This window comes from Uranotaenia lowii, unplaced genomic scaffold, assembly GCF_029784155.1.
Source record: "Uranotaenia lowii strain MFRU-FL unplaced genomic scaffold, ASM2978415v1 HiC_scaffold_51, whole genome shotgun sequence".
Taxonomy (NCBI): domain Eukaryota; kingdom Metazoa; phylum Arthropoda; class Insecta; order Diptera; family Culicidae; genus Uranotaenia; species Uranotaenia lowii.
This window is the reverse complement of record NW_026598434.1, coordinates 38,821-57,981: the sequence shown is the minus strand read 5'-3', so window position 1 is coordinate 57,981 and position 19,161 is coordinate 38,821. Positions and strand designations below refer to the sequence as shown.

Sequence of the window (19,161 nt, the reverse complement as noted above, 5' to 3'; positions counted from 1 at the left end):
AGAAAAAAACAAATAAAAATCACGTGGACCTTTAGTTTGACAAAAGCTCATGAAACGTACAAATGTTGCTAGATCGCCTTTTTAACATTGATAAAAATGGTATAGAGTTGGAATCAGTTCATATTCCTTAAGGAATTATAACTTTCGTGAGTTACCCAAGTATCGTCATTCCTGATTTTGGAATTTTGAAATTCAAGTCTTAAAGGAAAGTGTGATATTTTATCGACCAAAAATCGCTCGTCGCATTTGTATACATTCATCTGTTTTCAGTTTATTCATTTACTTTTACACAAAAATATATCAAATATGTAAAGTTACGATTAAACAATAATAGAGCTCTCATCTAAAAAATATATATAATAACGACGTACGAATTAAAGGAGAGGATATTATAGCTTGATTGGCTGGTGCAACTGGTTCCCGGGAGAAAAACTAGTTATTACTAAACCAGGACTAGATTACTTGCACCTGTTGGATTTTTTTTTCTGCTACACTTGCTCACTCACACTCACTTACACATCATGGATTCAATTCACACACGCTGTTGATTCTCACACAAAAAATATGCAAAACGAGACGGAGACTAACTCCGGGCGTTTTTCGCCGGACTCATTTCCTGATCGGGTTGGAATTGGGGAAAAAAGAAAGGAAGTCTAGCTTCCGCGCTAGCCTATCGATCGCGATCGGTCCTAACCTTAACTACCTTAACGGGGGTATTTTATTGTTTTTTTTTCTTCTTATAATTTGGATTAATTTTCGGCTTAATCATCAGTTCTTCTATGGATTGGTTTTGGCTAATTTTTTCACTGCTTCTTGTCCTCGTCCTTCAGCGTCTTGCTGCTCTTGGTGGTGGCCACGACATCCGAGGTGCTGGACTGGGAGGAGGACTGCTGCTGGGTGCTGCTGCTATCGCCGGAGGTTGTGCTTTCCGGGGCAGCTTCCACCGGTTGCCGCTTCTCGTTGATGAAGTTGAGGTACTGGGTCAGGCGCAGGACGGCAATCAACGTGGCGATGTAGTCCCGAACGTCCTCCTTCCGCAGGGATTTGACCTGGGTAGAGACGGTTCGGTAGACACGGCGGGCAACCTTGTTCGAGAGACGACCGACGGTTTGGACCGTATGCAACACCGGATCGTCCTTGGCCGAGATGGGAGCTAAGAAGAAGCGAGGGAAAGGGGATCCAGATTAAAAAAGTAAGTCTTCCGTGAAGTTTTGTTTAAACTTTAAACTTTTAAGCCTTAAAGACATAAAAAATTAGTGTTAATTTTTATAATTAATGTAATTTTTTTTCATTTTTTTCATTTTTGTCATTTTTGTCATTTTTGTCATTTTTGTCATTTTTGTCATTTTTGTCATTTTTGTCATTTTTGTCATTTTTGTCATTTTTGTCATTTTTGTCATTTTTGTCATTTTTGTCATTTTTGTCATTTTTGTCATTTTTGTCATTTTTGTCATTTTTGTCATTTTTGTCATTTTTGTCATTTTTGTCATTTTTGTCATTTTTGTCATTTTTGTCATTTTTGTCATTTTTGTCATTTTTGTATTTTTTCCGTTAATCCCTATTAAAACGCATCAATTTTATCCTTTTTTCATCGGCTTTAAAGATGCATATTAACTCAAAAAAAGCATATTTGAAGCAAAAGCTGTATCATTATTGTATCTGCAATCATAAATTTTTCAGAAGCCACTGAAGTCCAAAAATATTCTATGACACCCCAGTTGATCCAACTATCCCGAAACTCACCATTATCGTCCTCGACGTCCTTCTCACTCTTGGGGAAATAGTAGTCCAGCAGCCGTTCGGCCAGCTGGGCCGTCGTGTCCACGCCGTTGACCGCGATGCTGCCATACTGGGTGGCCAGCACTTCGTTAGCTTTCTTCCAGGAAAGATCCTTGAGGGAGGCGGCCTTCTGCTGTGAGCTGGATCGCAACTCGCAAACCTTGTTGGTGTAGGGCTTAACCGTCTCCAGAACCCTGGTCTTGGCCTGCTGGTAGATTTCCTGCGGCTGTTCCTTGATGATCGGGGCGTTCACTTCCAGCTTGTCGATTCCCTTGACCAGGGTTTGATCGACCAGCTGCAGCGGCCGGTCCAGCTTGTGAACCAAGGGGGCGGAAATGGTCACGGCCCGGTGCACCACGTCTTCGGCTGTTCCGAGGGCCCATGTCAGCAGCGGATTGTAATCTAGGCGGAGAGAAAAAAAAACAGCGCTCATGAAATCTTGTGCGTCATTCCGATTGCGGGGTATTTATAGGACTTGAAATCTAATCAGCCAAGTACAATTCAATGGACAAATCACTGATAACAACTATGGCAAGCTTTCAATCACCTCCGTCAAGACAGTGAGTCAACTTTCTGTGTCAGTGGGAACTTTGGAATGATCGACCCTATCAATGAAATGACTTTGTTCGAGCACAGTTTAGAAACATTCCTTGAGATTACACAGCTTTCACAAACAACAACTTCAGAGTTCAAATGCACTAAGTCTCACATCCTGAGACTGGTTTCTTCTCTTTCATAAACAAAGATCATTGAATTCGAATGTTTATACATGTTTTAGGCTATAATTAAATGATTTATTGAGCTTATTTTGCTTCAATTTGTTAGGGAACATGAATTTCGCTAAGCTCGGCACCTGATTCTGCTGATAATTTTAAAACATTTGAGATCGCGAAGAAATTGGAACGTGAATCACGGAAATTCTAAGTTTTGAAACTCGAAAACCACCGACAAATTTTTTTAAAATCTGATATTTGTGAACTATTTTGTATTTTTTCTTTGATCCTGTAGAATATATTGTGAATTTTAATAAAATTTTCAGAAACGTCGCTGGTGAACTGGAAATAAACAGACTTCCGACAATCTAGTTCTTCACTTTTCTTTGTCGGAAGTCGTTCGGAAGTCGGAAGTCCGCACTTCTGAAGTAAAATTTAGTTCTGGCGCGTTAATACTTTCGTAGTAAAAATCACAACTTAAAAGTTATTCAAGTGTACCACACTCCTGGAAAGCAAGCTACGAGATATTTGGTCCGCAATGTTTTAAAATTGCCGAAACTTCTTAAATAAAATCTTGGCTCTCAAATATGGAACCGTTTCTTAAAAAACAAACATCCAGGAGTTTTGATGCTACAACAATAGAATGTGTCCAACAAGCTTAAACAATTGTGACACGATTGAAAATTTGAAAATTTTGAGGATTTTTTTTATAATTTCAAAAGCTTGAAACGAGAGGGATAAATTCACTTTGAACTGAAATATTCAAATTTTATAATATTGGGAAAATGTTTTACTTCGACTCAATGTAAGGCACTTTAAATTTGCAATATTTCAGACATGTAATGAAACTCGAAAAATTTCAGACAGTTTTGCACCGTTACTGAAAAATTTGTCTATCTAGCTAGATGTTCTTCCATACTACATTATGCACATTATTCAACACATTTTAGTTTTATTTCCTTAATCAAATCATTTCTATAGAACATACTTGGTCTCTAAAAAATTCAGTTCTTCAGTATAACCGCGATGCCAGGTAAGTGTTTGACGTTTTGAAGTTAGAAGAAAATGTATGGCCGTCCCCAAAAGCTTTCCAAAAGCTTAATAACTAATCTAAACTCTTCTATGGAGGACATCGTGTCGCATCACTCCCATTGGAATGATGGAATGAGTAGCCACGGTGATTGAATTAAAGGGAATTTTTCGATTGCTTTTATTCAGTAGAATTATTCAACTGAGTAGGCTCACAACACATTTTAGAGCTTTGGAAGGTTAATTGAACAACACCGTTCATGTTTTGAGGAAAAAAAAAGAGTTTTTAGATGATTTTTCTGCTTAGGAAATTAGGAATATTTCTAACCTGTTTTAGTTATCATTCATTCAGTTTTTCATAGTTTTGAATTTTTGATAATTTTATGCGTTTTTTTTTACCTTGATATTTTTTTGAGTCACTTAAAAACTTTAGTGACAAAAAATTTAACTGTACGTATACCGTTAACTTCGGCAATTTTGTGTGGTTTCAGCAACACAATTTTTACAAATACGTAAAATGTAAAAATAAAATCGATAACTTTTAAAATATTTGAAAATTTTCGAAAATAATTTAAGAATTATATTGATATTCCCTAATTTTATCGTTTCTCACAATAGAGATGGAATTTCAATAATATTGAAGAAGTATCTTGTTTGAAGAGTGCTTGTTTTAGAACGATGAGAGCAACATCGGACATCTTTTAAAATTCCATTTAAATATTCAAAGAAAAATCGATTGATTTATGCATTTAATAATCGATATTTTTAAATAAGCTTCATTTCCTGAAGAAGGTTGGCCAGAAGGTCGGAAATCGATACCAAACCGTAGCTACCGAATCCACAGCTACAGGAGGCCACCACCGGACCCTAATGGAAAACTGATATTGGAGAATAACCCCTATAAACCCCTTCCTTTTCCATTATTTAAAGTTTCTTTTTTTTTTAACTGTTGAGTCGCCGCGACTATTACGGCCCCCTTCCCTACTAACCAGTGAAACAAATACCCTCGGCACATTTAAACTTTATAAAAGTAAAAGGCCTTTAATAAACTAGTTGTAAATAAAAAAAAAAAAAAAAAAATAAGCTTCATCAGAATAAGAATCATCAATTTTTCGAAATTTTTCAATACAATTTGAACAAGGTCGTGTAAACAGGGGAAGTTTTAGGGGTTTAGGACCCCTGTTGAATTCGAGATTTTTTTTAAATCAATCTTCATCATCATCATCACCATCAATATTTTATTCCTTAATTGAATATGTACTTTATATAATGAACAAATTCAGAATTAGTTTTTTTTTCTTTCATGTGGATTTCTGAGCTCATCAGCTATCAGTGATTGATTCCACTCAAAACTGATTCATTTTTAAACTTTAAACTCCATATCACCAAAACGACAGGTGATAGACAAAATCTTACAAAGATTCGAGTTCAGGACACCAATACCTAGTAAATCAATCCTTAAAATATAGGCATCCAAATGCTGTCTCTTGAAGTATCAATTGAATTCTATAAGTAAGTTTTTCAAATGGTCAGGCATTTTGTTTTTAAAGAAAATCTTAAATGTTAAAAACTTATATAATCTTCTTATATATAAAAATGGAGGCGATTTCTTTATAACACCATCACGTATAAACGAACGGTCGGAATGAAGTGAAATTTGGTATCCGAAGGTTTTTCGGGCCAGAGATGGTTTGTATATTAGTTTCAAGAATCCTACTTTTCATGGAAGGGGGCCCTCATACAAAATCAACTTAAAATGGGGCACAAGTCGAACAATTTTGTTACTTATTCATAAAAATTGATTCACGAGCACGAAGAAGTTGAGGACGTCTAGATGACATTAAAAATTTATAACGATTTTTATTTTTAGACATTAAAAATTTATAACGATTTTTATTTTAAAGTTAAATCGAAGTTTACCGGGTCGGCTGGTTTTGTTTATTAATTTAATTAATCGACCCTACCGGTGAAAGTTATGTTATCTCCATAGAAACATTTCAAGAATTTTAAAATTATAGGCGGATAGAAATTTAGAAAAAAAAAAGAATAGATATTGAAAATGCGCGTGTAGAATTCAATAAGAAGCATTTAAATCAAATGTCCAAATTCAATCAAATCAAAAAATTATTTCAATAAAATGGAAAAAAAATTCATAATCTTGAAATATCCTTTCAAAAAGAGCATTACTTTTACCGATAAGGCCGATAATTTGAATACATTGATTTTGAATTTTCAAATAAATTTACCAAATTTTATTCTTTTTTTTAATTTTCAAAAAAAATGACCGAATTTTATGATCGAACTAGTAATTTTTTTCAAGAAATATCTTTTAAAAGTTTGTCCTTGTCTTTCAACTTGAAATTTTCGTGGTCTGAAAACATAATCATGTTGGAAAATATAAATCTAAATTTTTAATAAGACAAAATATTCAAAGCTTGAAATTTAAAACTATTACTACGTTTGGAAGTTTATAAACGTTTAACTTATTTTTATTATTTTAAATAATAATTTTTTAATCGATCATGATTTTTTAATTAAATAATCTATGAAAAATTCAAAAGAACTGTTGCAACTTTAAAGTTTAATTTCAATGCACAATGTGAACTAAATTAGTATTGCCTTTGTGCTTTCAATATTAACAACAACATTTGAAATTCCTTATTTTTATTTTTATCAGTTTCGTATTTGATCATTCAAGGAATCATCCATTTCCCAACCTGTACTTTGTCAGTGATGTGGACCTCAATCAAACATGAACTTTTTTTAGTCTTTTATTTCGTAACTTGAAGAATTTGAATTTAAAAATGGATTTTATCACTGAGGGTGGATTTTGTTTAATCGCTGGCACTCTGGAAGTTAAAAACATTTTTTTTAAATTAAACTCAGTCATCATCAATGTCTTTTGAATAAATTCTCTCAAGTTCAAAATGTATATTTTTTCCTTAGCGATAATTTACTTTTAAAACTGTAATTAAATTTATGATAATACAGAGGAGTTTTTCAATCAACCTTCTATTGAAAATTAAGAAAAGAAATGTAAATAAATATGACTAGAACTAACAATTTTTATCATTTTTTTAACAATTTTAAATCATGATTTATCTCTGACCTGGTCTAATTTTTGTTAAGGATTCGGTTTTAATCCCATTCTAAATCTGGTGTTATATTTTATTCTATTTCTGCGCACTGATTCTTATGTCCGAAGCTTCAAATTCTGTTTTTTTTTTCCGAAATTTTAATTTGCATTCTTGTTCAGATGTTTCTTATTGACTTAAAATTTCTTGTTCTGAATATAAATCATCATTTTGAATACTTTGAATACCTACTGAAAAAAATTGAAACTTTTAATCTGATTTATTTTATATCGTATTAATAAAATGAATTAATTTTTCGGGTTTGTGTGATGGTTACGAGTACAAAAATGGTTCTAGAAACAAAATTTCTTATTTATTTGGAATTTTTTATATTGTTTCTAGCTAAATTGGAATTTCGAACCCCCACCCATGGCAAAATTGGGTTCCATTGAAGTATCAACTTTTTTAATGAAGTCTCAAAATATAAAAAAATGACGACAAAACAACACCAAAGTATAGCATTGATAGCAAACTAATGTCACTTTTTGCTGTCGATGTTGCAACCATAGCAAAACCAGGCATCATAGAAGTTTCATAAATCTTCAATTTTGATAGCAAAATGAAGCCAAGGAGAGAGTTTGTGCAAACCCCTTTCGATTTTGGCAACACGTCCGAACACTTTATTGTTGCCAAAACCGAACCGTGCCAAAGTTGAACAGTTTTTTTCCTCAATTGTTTTTTTACTTGTTATTGAAAATAAATCATTGTAATTATCATAAGCGTCAATTTTTATAAATTTTTGACTAATAAAAAAACATTTTTTATTATTATTTTTATGTTTTGACACATTTGTGTTATTTTTATTTTATTTGTAATTTTTGACACTTTACTTAATTTTTAGTTATTTATTCTCATTTTAAGTCTTATTTGCCATGTGAGCAAAAATTGGTAGCGATTTGCCAGGATAAAAATAGTGCAATGCCCAAAATTTGGTGAAATTTTCTGCCAAGTTTTGCTTTCAATAAAAGCTTATTGGGCAGCCTAGTCAGAAATGTTTTGAAATCATAACGATGGCAAAAGGTGGCTGCTCTCAAAAGGCTTTTTGAAACGGTGGATGAACGAGGTGTTATCTAAGTTTACGTGAAACCTAGCACTTGACAAAAATATGGTATCCGTATTTGGAAATTGACACCCAAATTTGGAATTGTACAGCCTTTATTCTGGCAAAATAATACCAAATTTTTCTTCAGGGTAATAACTTAGTATTATTTTTCCATAAAAGTCTGCTCGGCGCATCTCTAGATATTAGGTTTCAGCGCCCGCAAATCAGTCAGCATCGTATCTAATCTTTTAAGCATCACGGTAAATATAGATCCATGATTAGATTTTTAAACATTTGACGACCAAAAAAAATTACAATGGGCAGGACACATAAATTTTAAAAAAAATATCGGTACATTGCACAGTGGTTAAAAATCCGAAAACGTGATCTTGGGCTTTTTGATGCCTTAGATGTGAAAATAGTTTAATGAAGAGTTCTACAATGTTTCATCATTTTAAATTGCGCAGAACATGCTATTATTTTTTTCTGATCAATCCACCTAAAAGCGAGATTTTTTTTGAGTTTACCATCCAATCAAAATGATGTCTTCAAAATAATGAAACATTGTAGAATATATTTTTAAACTATTTTGACATCTAATGCTTCAAATAGCTCATGATCACGTTTTTCGAATTTTAAATCACTGTGAATTGTGGCCTATTTAGTTTCAAGTAGCGATAGCTTTCGTTTTCTTGATTTGTTCGCTCGTCGTTTTTCAAGTAACCAATTTTCACGAATGCTTCAAAAGCCCTAGGTTGGAAGATAGTTTTTGAAAAAGGATTTCCATATAAAATCTCTTAAGCACAACAAATGAAAATATCATAATTACTTGAGTTTTTGATAATATAACAAAATCGGATTAAACATGGGTGTCAGAATAGTGGTCCACTTAATGCTTTCTTCGATCTTCAAGTTTGAATTATCAATTGAGTTTTTCGAAATTTTTGCTTAAGACGTCATATTATCAAACTTCGGGGATGAATAAACCAATTGGTAAAAAATGATAAATCTCAGAAACTTAACAACAGTAGAAGGAAGTGATCAAGCCATTGTTATCCAAATCGCATATTCTGAACTCAGTGTTAAAATTCCGGCTTTAGTACGAAAATCGTAAAACATTGAAAACTTGTCCTAAGTAAAAAGAATTAATTATAATTTGTGTAAAGTTTAGTTTCTTTAATTTTTTTTTTCAAGACTAAATTCTACAGTTGAGAAAACATAAGTTAATATGAAAATAAAGCATCAAATGGGCAGACAATGTTGAGCTTCTATGATCCCAACAGCAAACCTCAGCATGAATATAAACACTAACGACGATGCATCAAATGGGCAACGCAGAGTCAAGTCAGGTCTATAATTGGATCATTCCTCTATGTTCTTCTACTTACCACCATAAATACCACAAGACTTGAATGTCGAACGTATAGGGTAATATTATCGTTCGGTCTGCTCTGGATCGCTATGTGAGGCAAAGTCTGGTACGAGTTCCCCTCGATATGGAAATACAGAGACCGACTTAAAAAGGAAACGAACAAAACAAAGTCCAAAGTCCAACAGTCTGTTTAGCAGTGGACGGCACATTCATCAGAAACACTCATCGGTTGGGTTTTTTCCTCTTTCTAAATGGAGAACGTGAGGAATCCCGCATCAAAACCAATAAAATTCCCTCCTAAGTCTAACTGAACAGTGAACGCTGTTTCAATGTTTTTTTTTATTTGTAGAATATTCGAGTCGACCGTTGATTATCGGACTCGGACTGTAGCAAAGTTTTAATAGGACCGTGCAACTCAACTATGGGTCCTAAAATGATACGGGAACGAACTTATCAATCAACCGACACGATAATCAAAGTCCATAAAGTAACTAGTAGGCTTCGGGAACTGGTTCAAGCTCCGCCTATAATTTTCGATAAGCAACCATATTGATTATACCTACATGGGTACTACGAAGAACTACTTCGATTAAAATTTGAAACGTCGTAGTAAGCCTGAGTGACCTGAAAACCTGCCGCGCCAACTTTGATGATTCGGTCAAAAATTTAATATTTTGCAAACGAAACAAGTTTTGTTGGCTGTTTTTACTGGCGTTGTTATTATTATCATTTGTAAGTTTCCAGTTTCCACTTTCAGAAACTAGAGCGCGGAAGGTTAGGATGGTTGTTGGTCAAAAATTGGGATGGAACAAGCGCGAGCGCGGGGAGTTATTTTCCGTGTTTTGAGTGAGTCATGCGAAATCTGATGCAATGTTTTGTGCGTTTTAGTTTTTCTCCTGTCTACCCAGCTTTTGCAAAACAAGTTCCCGGTAATTACTGCGAGTTCGGCAGAGTTTTTTTTTCTGCTTCTACACATGGAAAACAATACCCGAAGATGTGTGTGGCGAATGTCGTCGAAATCTTCCGGGAATCGGGAGTGTGGCTCGCGCACACACAAAGTGAAGTAGACGAGGACGGAAAAATCGACCGAAACTCCAAAGTTCATATCAATTGACGTCAACTATGGCACGGTTGCTTGCTGCGCAAATCTTGCTGAATGACAATTGGCGAGGTTGCTTTGATATAACCTTTATTATCAGATCAGATGGGTCATGGGACAGGGTAGCTGCGGAAATCACGTGGTTCTAAGAAAGTGGAAAAATTCTCACGCTTGCTTGGCCCTTTTCAACGGGGAGAGTCTATCAAAGCAACCTGCTCAAGTCACTTGCAGATGACCCCAATGTCAAATGAATTGATTATATAAGTAAGGCCGGAAAACGAGTACGGGTATTGTGCTGGCCTACTTGGGAGCCAGACTTTGCATGCTGTTGAGCTGCGATGCACAATGATGGAGAAACAAGCATGGCCTCCTTTGTGATTTTCTCTGCTGCTGCTGCTGCAGTGTCTGGATCCGCTAGGCTGATTGCATCGGCGGCCGCCATCTTTAAAGGGAATTTCAAGGCTGACTAGACACCAACTGGCTTAAGAAATCCAGACACACTGGTGAAACCGACAACGTGGCCTACTTGATGAAAATCCCCACATTCCCCATAAGCTTAGTAATCAAATAAAGGAAATCTACCAACCTTTAACTTTTCCGTAGACGTTCTGAGTTTGCTGCCAGGTCGCATCCACCACTGGCAACTTCAGCATGCGGTCCAGCGACTCCAGATGGGGCAACAGGCTGGTCTGCTGATCGGTAGGCTGAGCAGGGCTTCCATTGTCCTGAATTGCCGCTACCTTGGAAGACATCTTCTTATCGGGTTTAACACACTTCAAAAACTCACAGGAAACACACGTCTTATCAACACCGGGACACACTTAGCAGTCCGGGCACTTCAAACCTACAGGTCAATCACTTGTGAGAGTACGCGAATCTAGAAACGAGCACACGTCTTTACAGCACCGAGTACGAGAATCGAATGAACCGGTTCCCCTCGGATCAGTACTAGCTACCAGCAGCAGACAGTCAGTTCAGCTCCAATCGATTCGATGACGACGATGGTTTGTTTGTTGAAGATAGAGGAAGCTAGAGCACTCTCGTTGAACACACTCACGACTCACTGCACCTAGTCCGTAGGCTGAGTAGTAGGCTACTACTTTTCGAGTAGCTTCAGAGCTCTTTCTTACTGCACTAGCTGCTTGCTCACTTGCAGCTCATCCCGACGTACTTCGATCGGCACCAAACACGCTCTTCCTCTCCCTTATCACCACTCGAAAAAAAAAACCGCGTGTTCAGAACAAAAAAAAAAACACCAACCGATAACCGGTAATTCTCCCGATGAAAATTTGTGTTTTCTTCGTTTTCATTAACTTTTGTCAGACGCACAAATTAGGTATTCAACTCCCAAGAAATTATAGCCTTTTGACGTGAGATTTGCAAATGATTTGACGACGATGCAACGGGGACTCGGCAGTTTTATACCACTTAGACTTAGGTAGGTACTTATCATCAAGACGAGTGTGCGCCGAGTGAGTGATGATGAGGTAGACTTTGATTTAGCAAACTCCCAAACTACTAATACAAGCATTGCGAGTGTGAGCTTCTGGTTTGCCGAATGATAAGAATTACTTAGCAGCTAGTACTATGTTAGGTAGGAGTGTGATTATTTACCGGTCAAGTAAGAGGTTCATGGTTTGCATTTTGTCAACTGCAGCGATGATGTTTCCGCTGAGATTCAAAAAACAATCAAGTTAGGAACAGAATGCTTCATATATCTTCAAAAAATAGAGACACGAAAGCCACAACCGTGGTAAAATGTCTATAATATATAAAAAAAAAAAAAAAAAAAAAAAAAATCTTCAAAAAATGAATTTATGTAACCAAGTAGAAATAAATTTAAAAAAAAAAACAATGTCAAAAAAGTAACATTTGAAACAGGAACTCAACGATCAATTCATCATTTCTCGCGAGAGCTTTCATTACGTCGTTTGAAACATCTTAAGAATTTACAGAAAACTGCTGCAAAAGTTATTAAAACAAATTTAAAATTTATTTTTCACATATAGAGTTTGTTGTCCAGGCTACAAATATTCTAAATGGAAAGAAGTTGTGACTTCAGTTTTTGTGCTTTTTCATATTGTAGTATCTTCAACCTCCAGCTTCGGCGATCGAACTAATAATAATCCTCAGTTGACAGAAGATAAACTGTATCGAAATACATGTCGACTTGGATGCTACATTCTCTCCCTTTTTCCATTAGTTTTAGAATAAATGTTCAGAAAACAAATACTGTTTGATTTATTTTCTCTTGCCCATTTTTTATTTTATTTTAATCAAACATCCGTTATTTTGTTTTACATTGTCAATCTTATCGGCCAACGTCTCGTAAAGACAGAAAAAAGCCAAACTCTGTTTTCCGCCAGAAAAAGCCAAACTCTGTTTTCCCACAATTTTTCCAGCCTGCGTCTTGTTTAACATTTGTATAGTTCAGTTCATTAAGAAAACCACAAACACTAGTGAGAAAGTTCAAAATTGCTCTAAGACGTATAATTTTCTTTCAAACAGAGCCGAATTTTTGGCAACAATCATGATTATTATGATTATCAAATTAACCTTCTGTAGCGGTTTTAGTAGTGAATCCAACTATAATAAACATCGAGCATGAACATGATTCACACATCCATTATCATTTCTTCTTTTATTACTAGTGCGAAAATTTCAAGTATTCCATCCCTTTCCTAACGATGGAGCGACATCTATGTTTATGGTTCTCGGAATCCAAAATAACGAGAATTGGATTCAGCAATACTTGTTAATTTAAAATGGGTTTCGAATACAAAGCTTACTTTCCATAATCATTTAATTTTTATTATCTACTCTTCAGTCAGGCTTTACACTCGACTGCATGGTAAAAAATACCATACTTTGGGCAGGCAAAAGCTCCCACATTTGGAGAACCGTGTACTGATTTACCCCCAGCCAAGGATTTGTTCTCGACTGCATATAAACATTGAATGTTTCCACACTTTGGGCAACTGTTCCGAGAATTCCCGTTTTACCGGGTCTCGGCAACTGTTCCCACGATTCGAGAACCCTGCACTGTGTCTGAGGCACCTCCAGCCAGGATTTTTTTTTTTTTTTTAAATATGTCTTTATTTGTACCAATTCATCATTACATTTATATTACATTATTACATTAAATTAGGTGTTCAGTTCAATGATGAACTGTCCAGAGCCCTATAGTTTATTAATCACTATAATTTATTTATTTGAATTAATTTTGCTGAGTGCAATCAAGTATTTTTATGTAGGAGAACATCCTGTAATGTCAAAAAAATATTTTAAACTTACTACTAAACACTAAAACTATCCTAAATTAAAACTAATTATAGAGAGAACGAATCTCTGCGATGGAAGACTGCATCGATTTGCCTCTGAAGTTGGAGATGATTTTGTTGGCCATCTCTTCGATCGATTCAATGCCTGCAATCCGGTGAAGATCTTCGGTGCTGTGCCAAGGTGGAAGCCGCAAAATCATTTTCAGAACCTTGTTCTGAATCCTCTGGATGGCTTTCTTCCTCGTCGCGCAGCAGCTAGACCAAATCGGAACTGCGTACATTATCGCTGGTCGGAATACCTGTTTGTAGATTAACATCTTATTTCGCAGACACAACCTGGATTTCCTGTTGATGAGAGAATAAAGAGATTTAGTGTATTTATTACATTTAGATTGAATATCTTCAATGTGATTTTTAAAAGTAAGATTCCGATCAAGTGTAAGTCCCAGGTACTTCACGTGATCAGACCATTCTAATGAAACCCCATTAAAAGTTATGGAATGATTTTCATTAGGTTTTAAAAATTGAGCTCTTGGCTTATGGGGAAATAAAATAAGTTGAGTTTTGGAAGCGTTAGGAGAAATTTTCCACATTTTCAAGTAATTCAAAAAGGAATTTAAATTTTGTTGCAATCTACTGCGTACCACCCGTAAATTTCGACCTTTGGCTGAAAGCAAAGTATCATCAGCAAATAATCTTCTACCTTTTCCTTCTGGTACATCAGGAAGATCAGAAGTAAAAATATTGTATAAGATTGGCCCAAGTATACTGCCCTGAGGGACACCAGCTCTAATGGGTGTCCTTTCAGAGCATGAATTTTGATAGCTTACTTGTAAGGTTCGGCTAGTCAAATAATTTTGAATAATTTTGGTGAGATATACAGGAAAATCAAATCGAGCTAATTTAGCTACTAAACCTTTGTGCCAAACACTGTCAAAAGCTTTTTCAATATCAAGAAGAGCAACACCAGTTGAATAACCCTCAGATTTGCTAGCGTTAATCATATTAGTTACACTCAAAAGTTGATGTGTAGTAGAATGTCCATGACGAAAACCAAATTGTTCATCAGGGAAAATAGAATTCTGATTAATGTGAATCATCATTCTATTCAAAATAACTCTCTCAAATAGTTTACTTAAAGAAGGGAGCAAACTAATTGGTCGATAACTTGAAGGCTCTGAAGCACTTTTTCCAGGTTTCAAAATTGGAGTTACTTTGGCATTTTTCCATTTATTTGGAAAATAAGCCAAGTGAAAACATTTATTGAAGATTTTAACTAAAAAATTTAAAGTGCTTTCAGGCAACCTTTTAATAAGAATATAGAAAATCCCATCTTCCCCTGGGGCTTTCATATTTTTAAATTTTTTGCAAATTAATTTAAGTTCATCAATATTTGTCTCATAAGAACTTTCAAACACATTTTGTTTAGATAGAATATCATCAAATTCAAGGGAAATTTGAGCATCAATTGGACCTACAACGTTTAAATTAAAATCATGAGCAGACTCAAATTGTTGGGCTAATTTTTGAGCTTTTTCTGCATTCGTTAAAAGAAGTTTATCCCCGTCTTTCATAGTAGGAATTGGCTTCTGGGGCTTTTTCAGAATTTTAGTTAATTTCCAAAATGGCTTTGAGTAGGGTTTTATGTCCTCTACTGCTTTAGCAAAATTTTCATTACGAATGAAATTTAAACGACGTTTGATCTCTTTTTGAAGGTCGCAATAAATAAATTTCAAATAAGGATCCCTAGTACGTTGATATTGGCGTCGACGAATGTTTTTCAGTCGTATCAAAAACTGAAGATCATCATCAATTAAAGGTTGATTAAATTTATGATTAACTTTGGGTATTGAAGCGGCTTTAGCATTGACTATTGAAGTTGTCAAATTTTCTACAGCCAAATCAATATCTTCTATTGAATTCAGTGGAACGTTTACATCTAAATTACGTTCAATAAAATTCATATATCGCTCCCAGTTAGCCTTTTGAAAGTTAAAAGCTGATTTTAAAGGGTTTTCAATGGGACTTTGGGATAAAGAAAATGTTACTGGAAGGTGGTCTGAATCGAGGTCCGCATGAGTAACTAATTGACTACAATGCTCGCCTAAATCCGTTAGAACCAAATCAATTGTGGAGGGATTTCTAATTGAAGAAAAACAAGTATGCCCATTAGGATATTCAACAGTATAATAACCTGCAGAGCAGTCGTTAAATAAAATATTCCCATTTGAATTTGATGAAATATTATTCCAAGATCGGTGTTTTGCATTAAAATCACCAATAATAAAAAATTTAGATTTATTTCTGGTGAGTTTTTGTAAATCTCCCTTCAAAAAATTTTTCTGTTCACCGCTGCATTGGAAAGGCAAATATGCGGCAACAATTATAATTTTCCCCATAGAAGTTTCTAATTCAATTCCAATTGTTTCTAAGACTTTTGTATTGAAAGAAGGAAGAAGTCTAAATTTGAGACGACTATTGATTACAATAGCTACACCCCCACCTTGTCGATCAAGTCGATCATTTCGTAAAATTTTAAAGAAAGCATTGCTTTTCAAGTTATTGTCTGGCTTTAAAAAAGTTTCAGTGATGGCAGCAATATGTATGTTTTGAGTTTTCAAAAATAAAAAGAATTCATCTTGGTTAGCCAGCAAAGATCTAGCGTTCCAATTCATAATATTTAAACATCTATTTGGATCCATGAGGGAATCGCAAAGTCATAATAATTTTGTTAGCATAATTAAAAGAAGTTTGGAAAGCTTCAAACATTGAATTTGCTTTCAACATAAGTTGCATCATTTCCATTAAATTTTGATGCAAAAATTTTAATTCTTCCTCAGTAATCTCACCCAAATCAACAAAATTGTTAGGATCAGAAAAGGAAGGAGAAGAGAAAGTATTTGAATTTCGGGGATTTTCCCAAGCCTTCGCATGAACGTTGAGACTTGGTTTTTTCCCATTTTTATTAGTTAAACCTGAAGAAGGCAACCCATTTTCAACCACCTCTGAGAACGATAAACAACGAGGCTGTGGCGCAGAATCAGCCCAGGTAACATTAAAATCACTTCTGGTATTACCCAGCCGTGATTCCAATGTAGGCCGAGGCTGACTGCGAACAGGCAGGTTGTTTGCCGGCCCGACGTGTGGAGACGAAAAAGAGGAAGGAGGAGAAGAAACTTTTCTGGAAACTTTGGGGTTTTTCCTAGAAGCAACAATTTTTGCCCTAACGGGACAGTCTAGAGAATTCGAGGAATGATTACCTGCGCAATTCGCACACTTAAAAAATTCTGTTTTTGGCTTATCACCACCAAAAAGGCATTTAGATTTTTCATGATCGAATGAGCCGCAAAACATGCATCTGGCATTCATTCTACAATTTTTAGTGCCGTGACAAAAAGCTTGACAACGACGACATTGCGTAATATTATGTAAAAAATTGGTATGGGATTTACGAAAAGGTTCAAATTTTACTCGACAATGAAACATAAGACGAGCCTTTTCCAAAATTTTCAAATTATTAACCTGATCCTTTTTAAAATGGATCAAATAAAGTTCAGGAGCAAAACCAACACTACTGGTATTATTCGTGTTGGTTCTTTTCCTCATTTGAATTACTTGAATTGGAGAAAAACCTAACAAAGAATTTAATTCAGCTGTGATCTCATCCGGTGTCTGATCGCCAGTGAGACCACGAAGTACAACTTTAAATGGACGATCACTTCTAGTGTCGTACGTAAAAAATTGGTGTTTTTTATTATTCAAATAATTTAAAACCTTTTGAAAATCATTAAAAGATTCCGCCAATATACGAGCAGTTCCCCTTCGACCAATCTGAAAAGAAATCTTCACATCCTTGACGGAAGTGACGATTTCTTTTCGAAAGGCATTGAAGTCAGGAATCGTGACCGTTATTGGTGGAATCTTTTCGTTTTTAAGAGTATAAGAAGAAGAAGAAGGTTTCTTAGTACTCTTATCAGAATTAAATATGAATATTTCCTCATCACCGATGTTATGAAGGACATCGAATGAATTGGAAATTTCAACTTTTTTGGCAGATGGCCCTGGATTAGGTTCAGCAATCCGTTTTCTTCCGGCCCTTGAGCCGGCCGAAGACTTCCCCATGCTGGAAAGAAAAGAGAAAATATGAATAAAAGAAAATGAAAATAATTTTAGCACTGAAAAGTGCTGATTGAAATACAGGTAAGGAAAAAATAAATAATGAAAAATGTTCCTGCAGGTACACAGCAATGATACGATGCTCCGGCGTACGTGTTGACGGCTCAACGGTACAGATGGAAGTGACCTCCAGCCAGGATTTATCGCTCGACTGCATGGCATTAAAAATAGCCATATTTTGGGCAACTATTCCGAAATTCCCAGTTTCCTAGGTTTCAGCAATAGATCCCACAATTCAAGGACCCGTGCTGTGTCTGAGGCATTTCCGGCACCACTAGCCAGAACACAAAATTTCATCAAACATTGAAATTTTCTTAGAAAGGAAACTGAATTCTTCTTCAAAAGAAATAAAACAAACTTACTATTAGCCAAGCCCTTTTCAATACCTTAATCTTCCGATGCTTCCTGGTGAATCTTCAAGCGTTGAAAACCATTTGAAGACAGATTTTCCTCGTCGCCAAATTTGTAGTATCTTCAACCTCCAGCTTCGGCGATCGAACTAATAATAATCCTCAGTTGACAGAAGATAAACTGTATCGAAATACATGTCGACTTGGATGCTACACTTATTTAACACTAAACGTACCGGAGGCGGTCAAATGACGGTTTTTGAACTTTAAAGGATTATTACGCCTTATATAATTGTTTTTTTCGCAAATTTAACGACAGGACTATTTTTGTTTTTGAAATGCAAGTATTTTTGCGTTTTTAAATTTTTTTTAAGTGTTGCGGTTTTCGAATTACGTATGTGGTATACCTATTCATACCGCGAGCGGTCAAATGACGGCAAACACCGTTTTCGCTAAAACTCCCTTGTTTCTCAACCGATTTTTACCAAATTTAAAGTTTTGAAAAGCTTATAATTCGACTCAAATATGTTTCTCAGACAATTTTCAGCTACAATCAATAACTTTAAAGTTATTTACAGTACAAGAAAAAAATTACGAAAAAACATGCTTCAGGAAAAAGGTTGTAAATCAGTTATTAAGTGCTCGAAAAAAATTTCACTTAGTGCCTGAGAAAGCTGAAGTTAGAAGCTATATGTTGCACATATGGAAAAAAATTTTGAAAATTTTCTAAGATCATGGCAACAAAAAATGTAAAAAAGTTGTGTAAAACCCGTACTTTTCAATCAATCAACCGCCAAGGCTGTTCCTGTTACAGTAGAAAAATTTTGAAAAAGTGAATTGAAAAGTAGACGTAATTTGTCACATTTTGGCATCTTTAGATTTTTTGAAATACGAGGTACATAAATTATGACGACTTTTCAAAGGTAGCTGTTTTTCGAACTTTTTATCAATTTGGATTTTCTAAGACAATTCCTACACCTAAGCTCAGCTTTGCACTGGATTTTGAGTACGTTAACGTAAGGTTTAGGCAATAAAACTATATGCAAAAGAAAGCTTATTTTATACCGGTTCTAGTGGTGTAATTGCATTGGCGGTGCAATACTTGGCAAAAATATGATAAATAAAACAGTGAACTAGTTTCTGAATTTTGAGAAGTCAGCACAAATTCTTGCTTGGCAGACGGGCG

General features: G+C 35.2%; 1 protein-coding gene across 1 annotated transcript; it reads right to left on the bottom strand.

The window, feature by feature from the left end:
* Positions 1-240: 240 nt before the first annotated feature.
* Positions 241-11,560, bottom strand: LOC129760214 (lipid storage droplets surface-binding protein 2). The gene is made up of 3 exons (XM_055757815.1): positions 10,755-11,560; positions 1,744-2,181; positions 241-1,153 (listed from the first exon to the last, which is right to left on the bottom strand). The coding sequence occupies exons 1-3, from the start codon at positions 10,918-10,920 to the stop codon at positions 804-806; spliced, it is 954 nt and encodes a 317-aa protein (XP_055613790.1). The 5' UTR covers positions 10,921-11,560; the 3' UTR covers positions 241-803.
* Positions 11,561-19,161: the final 7,601 nt, after the last annotated feature.

Excerpts from the sequence above, each read along its gene's own strand:
- LOC129760214 (XM_055757815.1), bottom strand. The coding sequence starts at position 10,920 with ATGTCTTCCAAGGTAGCGGCAATTCAGGACAATGGAAGCCCTGCTCAG. Across the intron at positions 2,182-10,754 it reads CGTCTACGGAAAAGTTAAAG|ATTACAATCCGCTGCTGACA; the intron begins GTTGGTAGATTT and ends CTCTCCGCCTAG. Across the intron at positions 1,154-1,743 it reads GGACGTCGAGGACGATAATG|CTCCCATCTCGGCCAAGGAC; the intron begins GTGAGTTTCGGG and ends GCTTCTTCTTAG.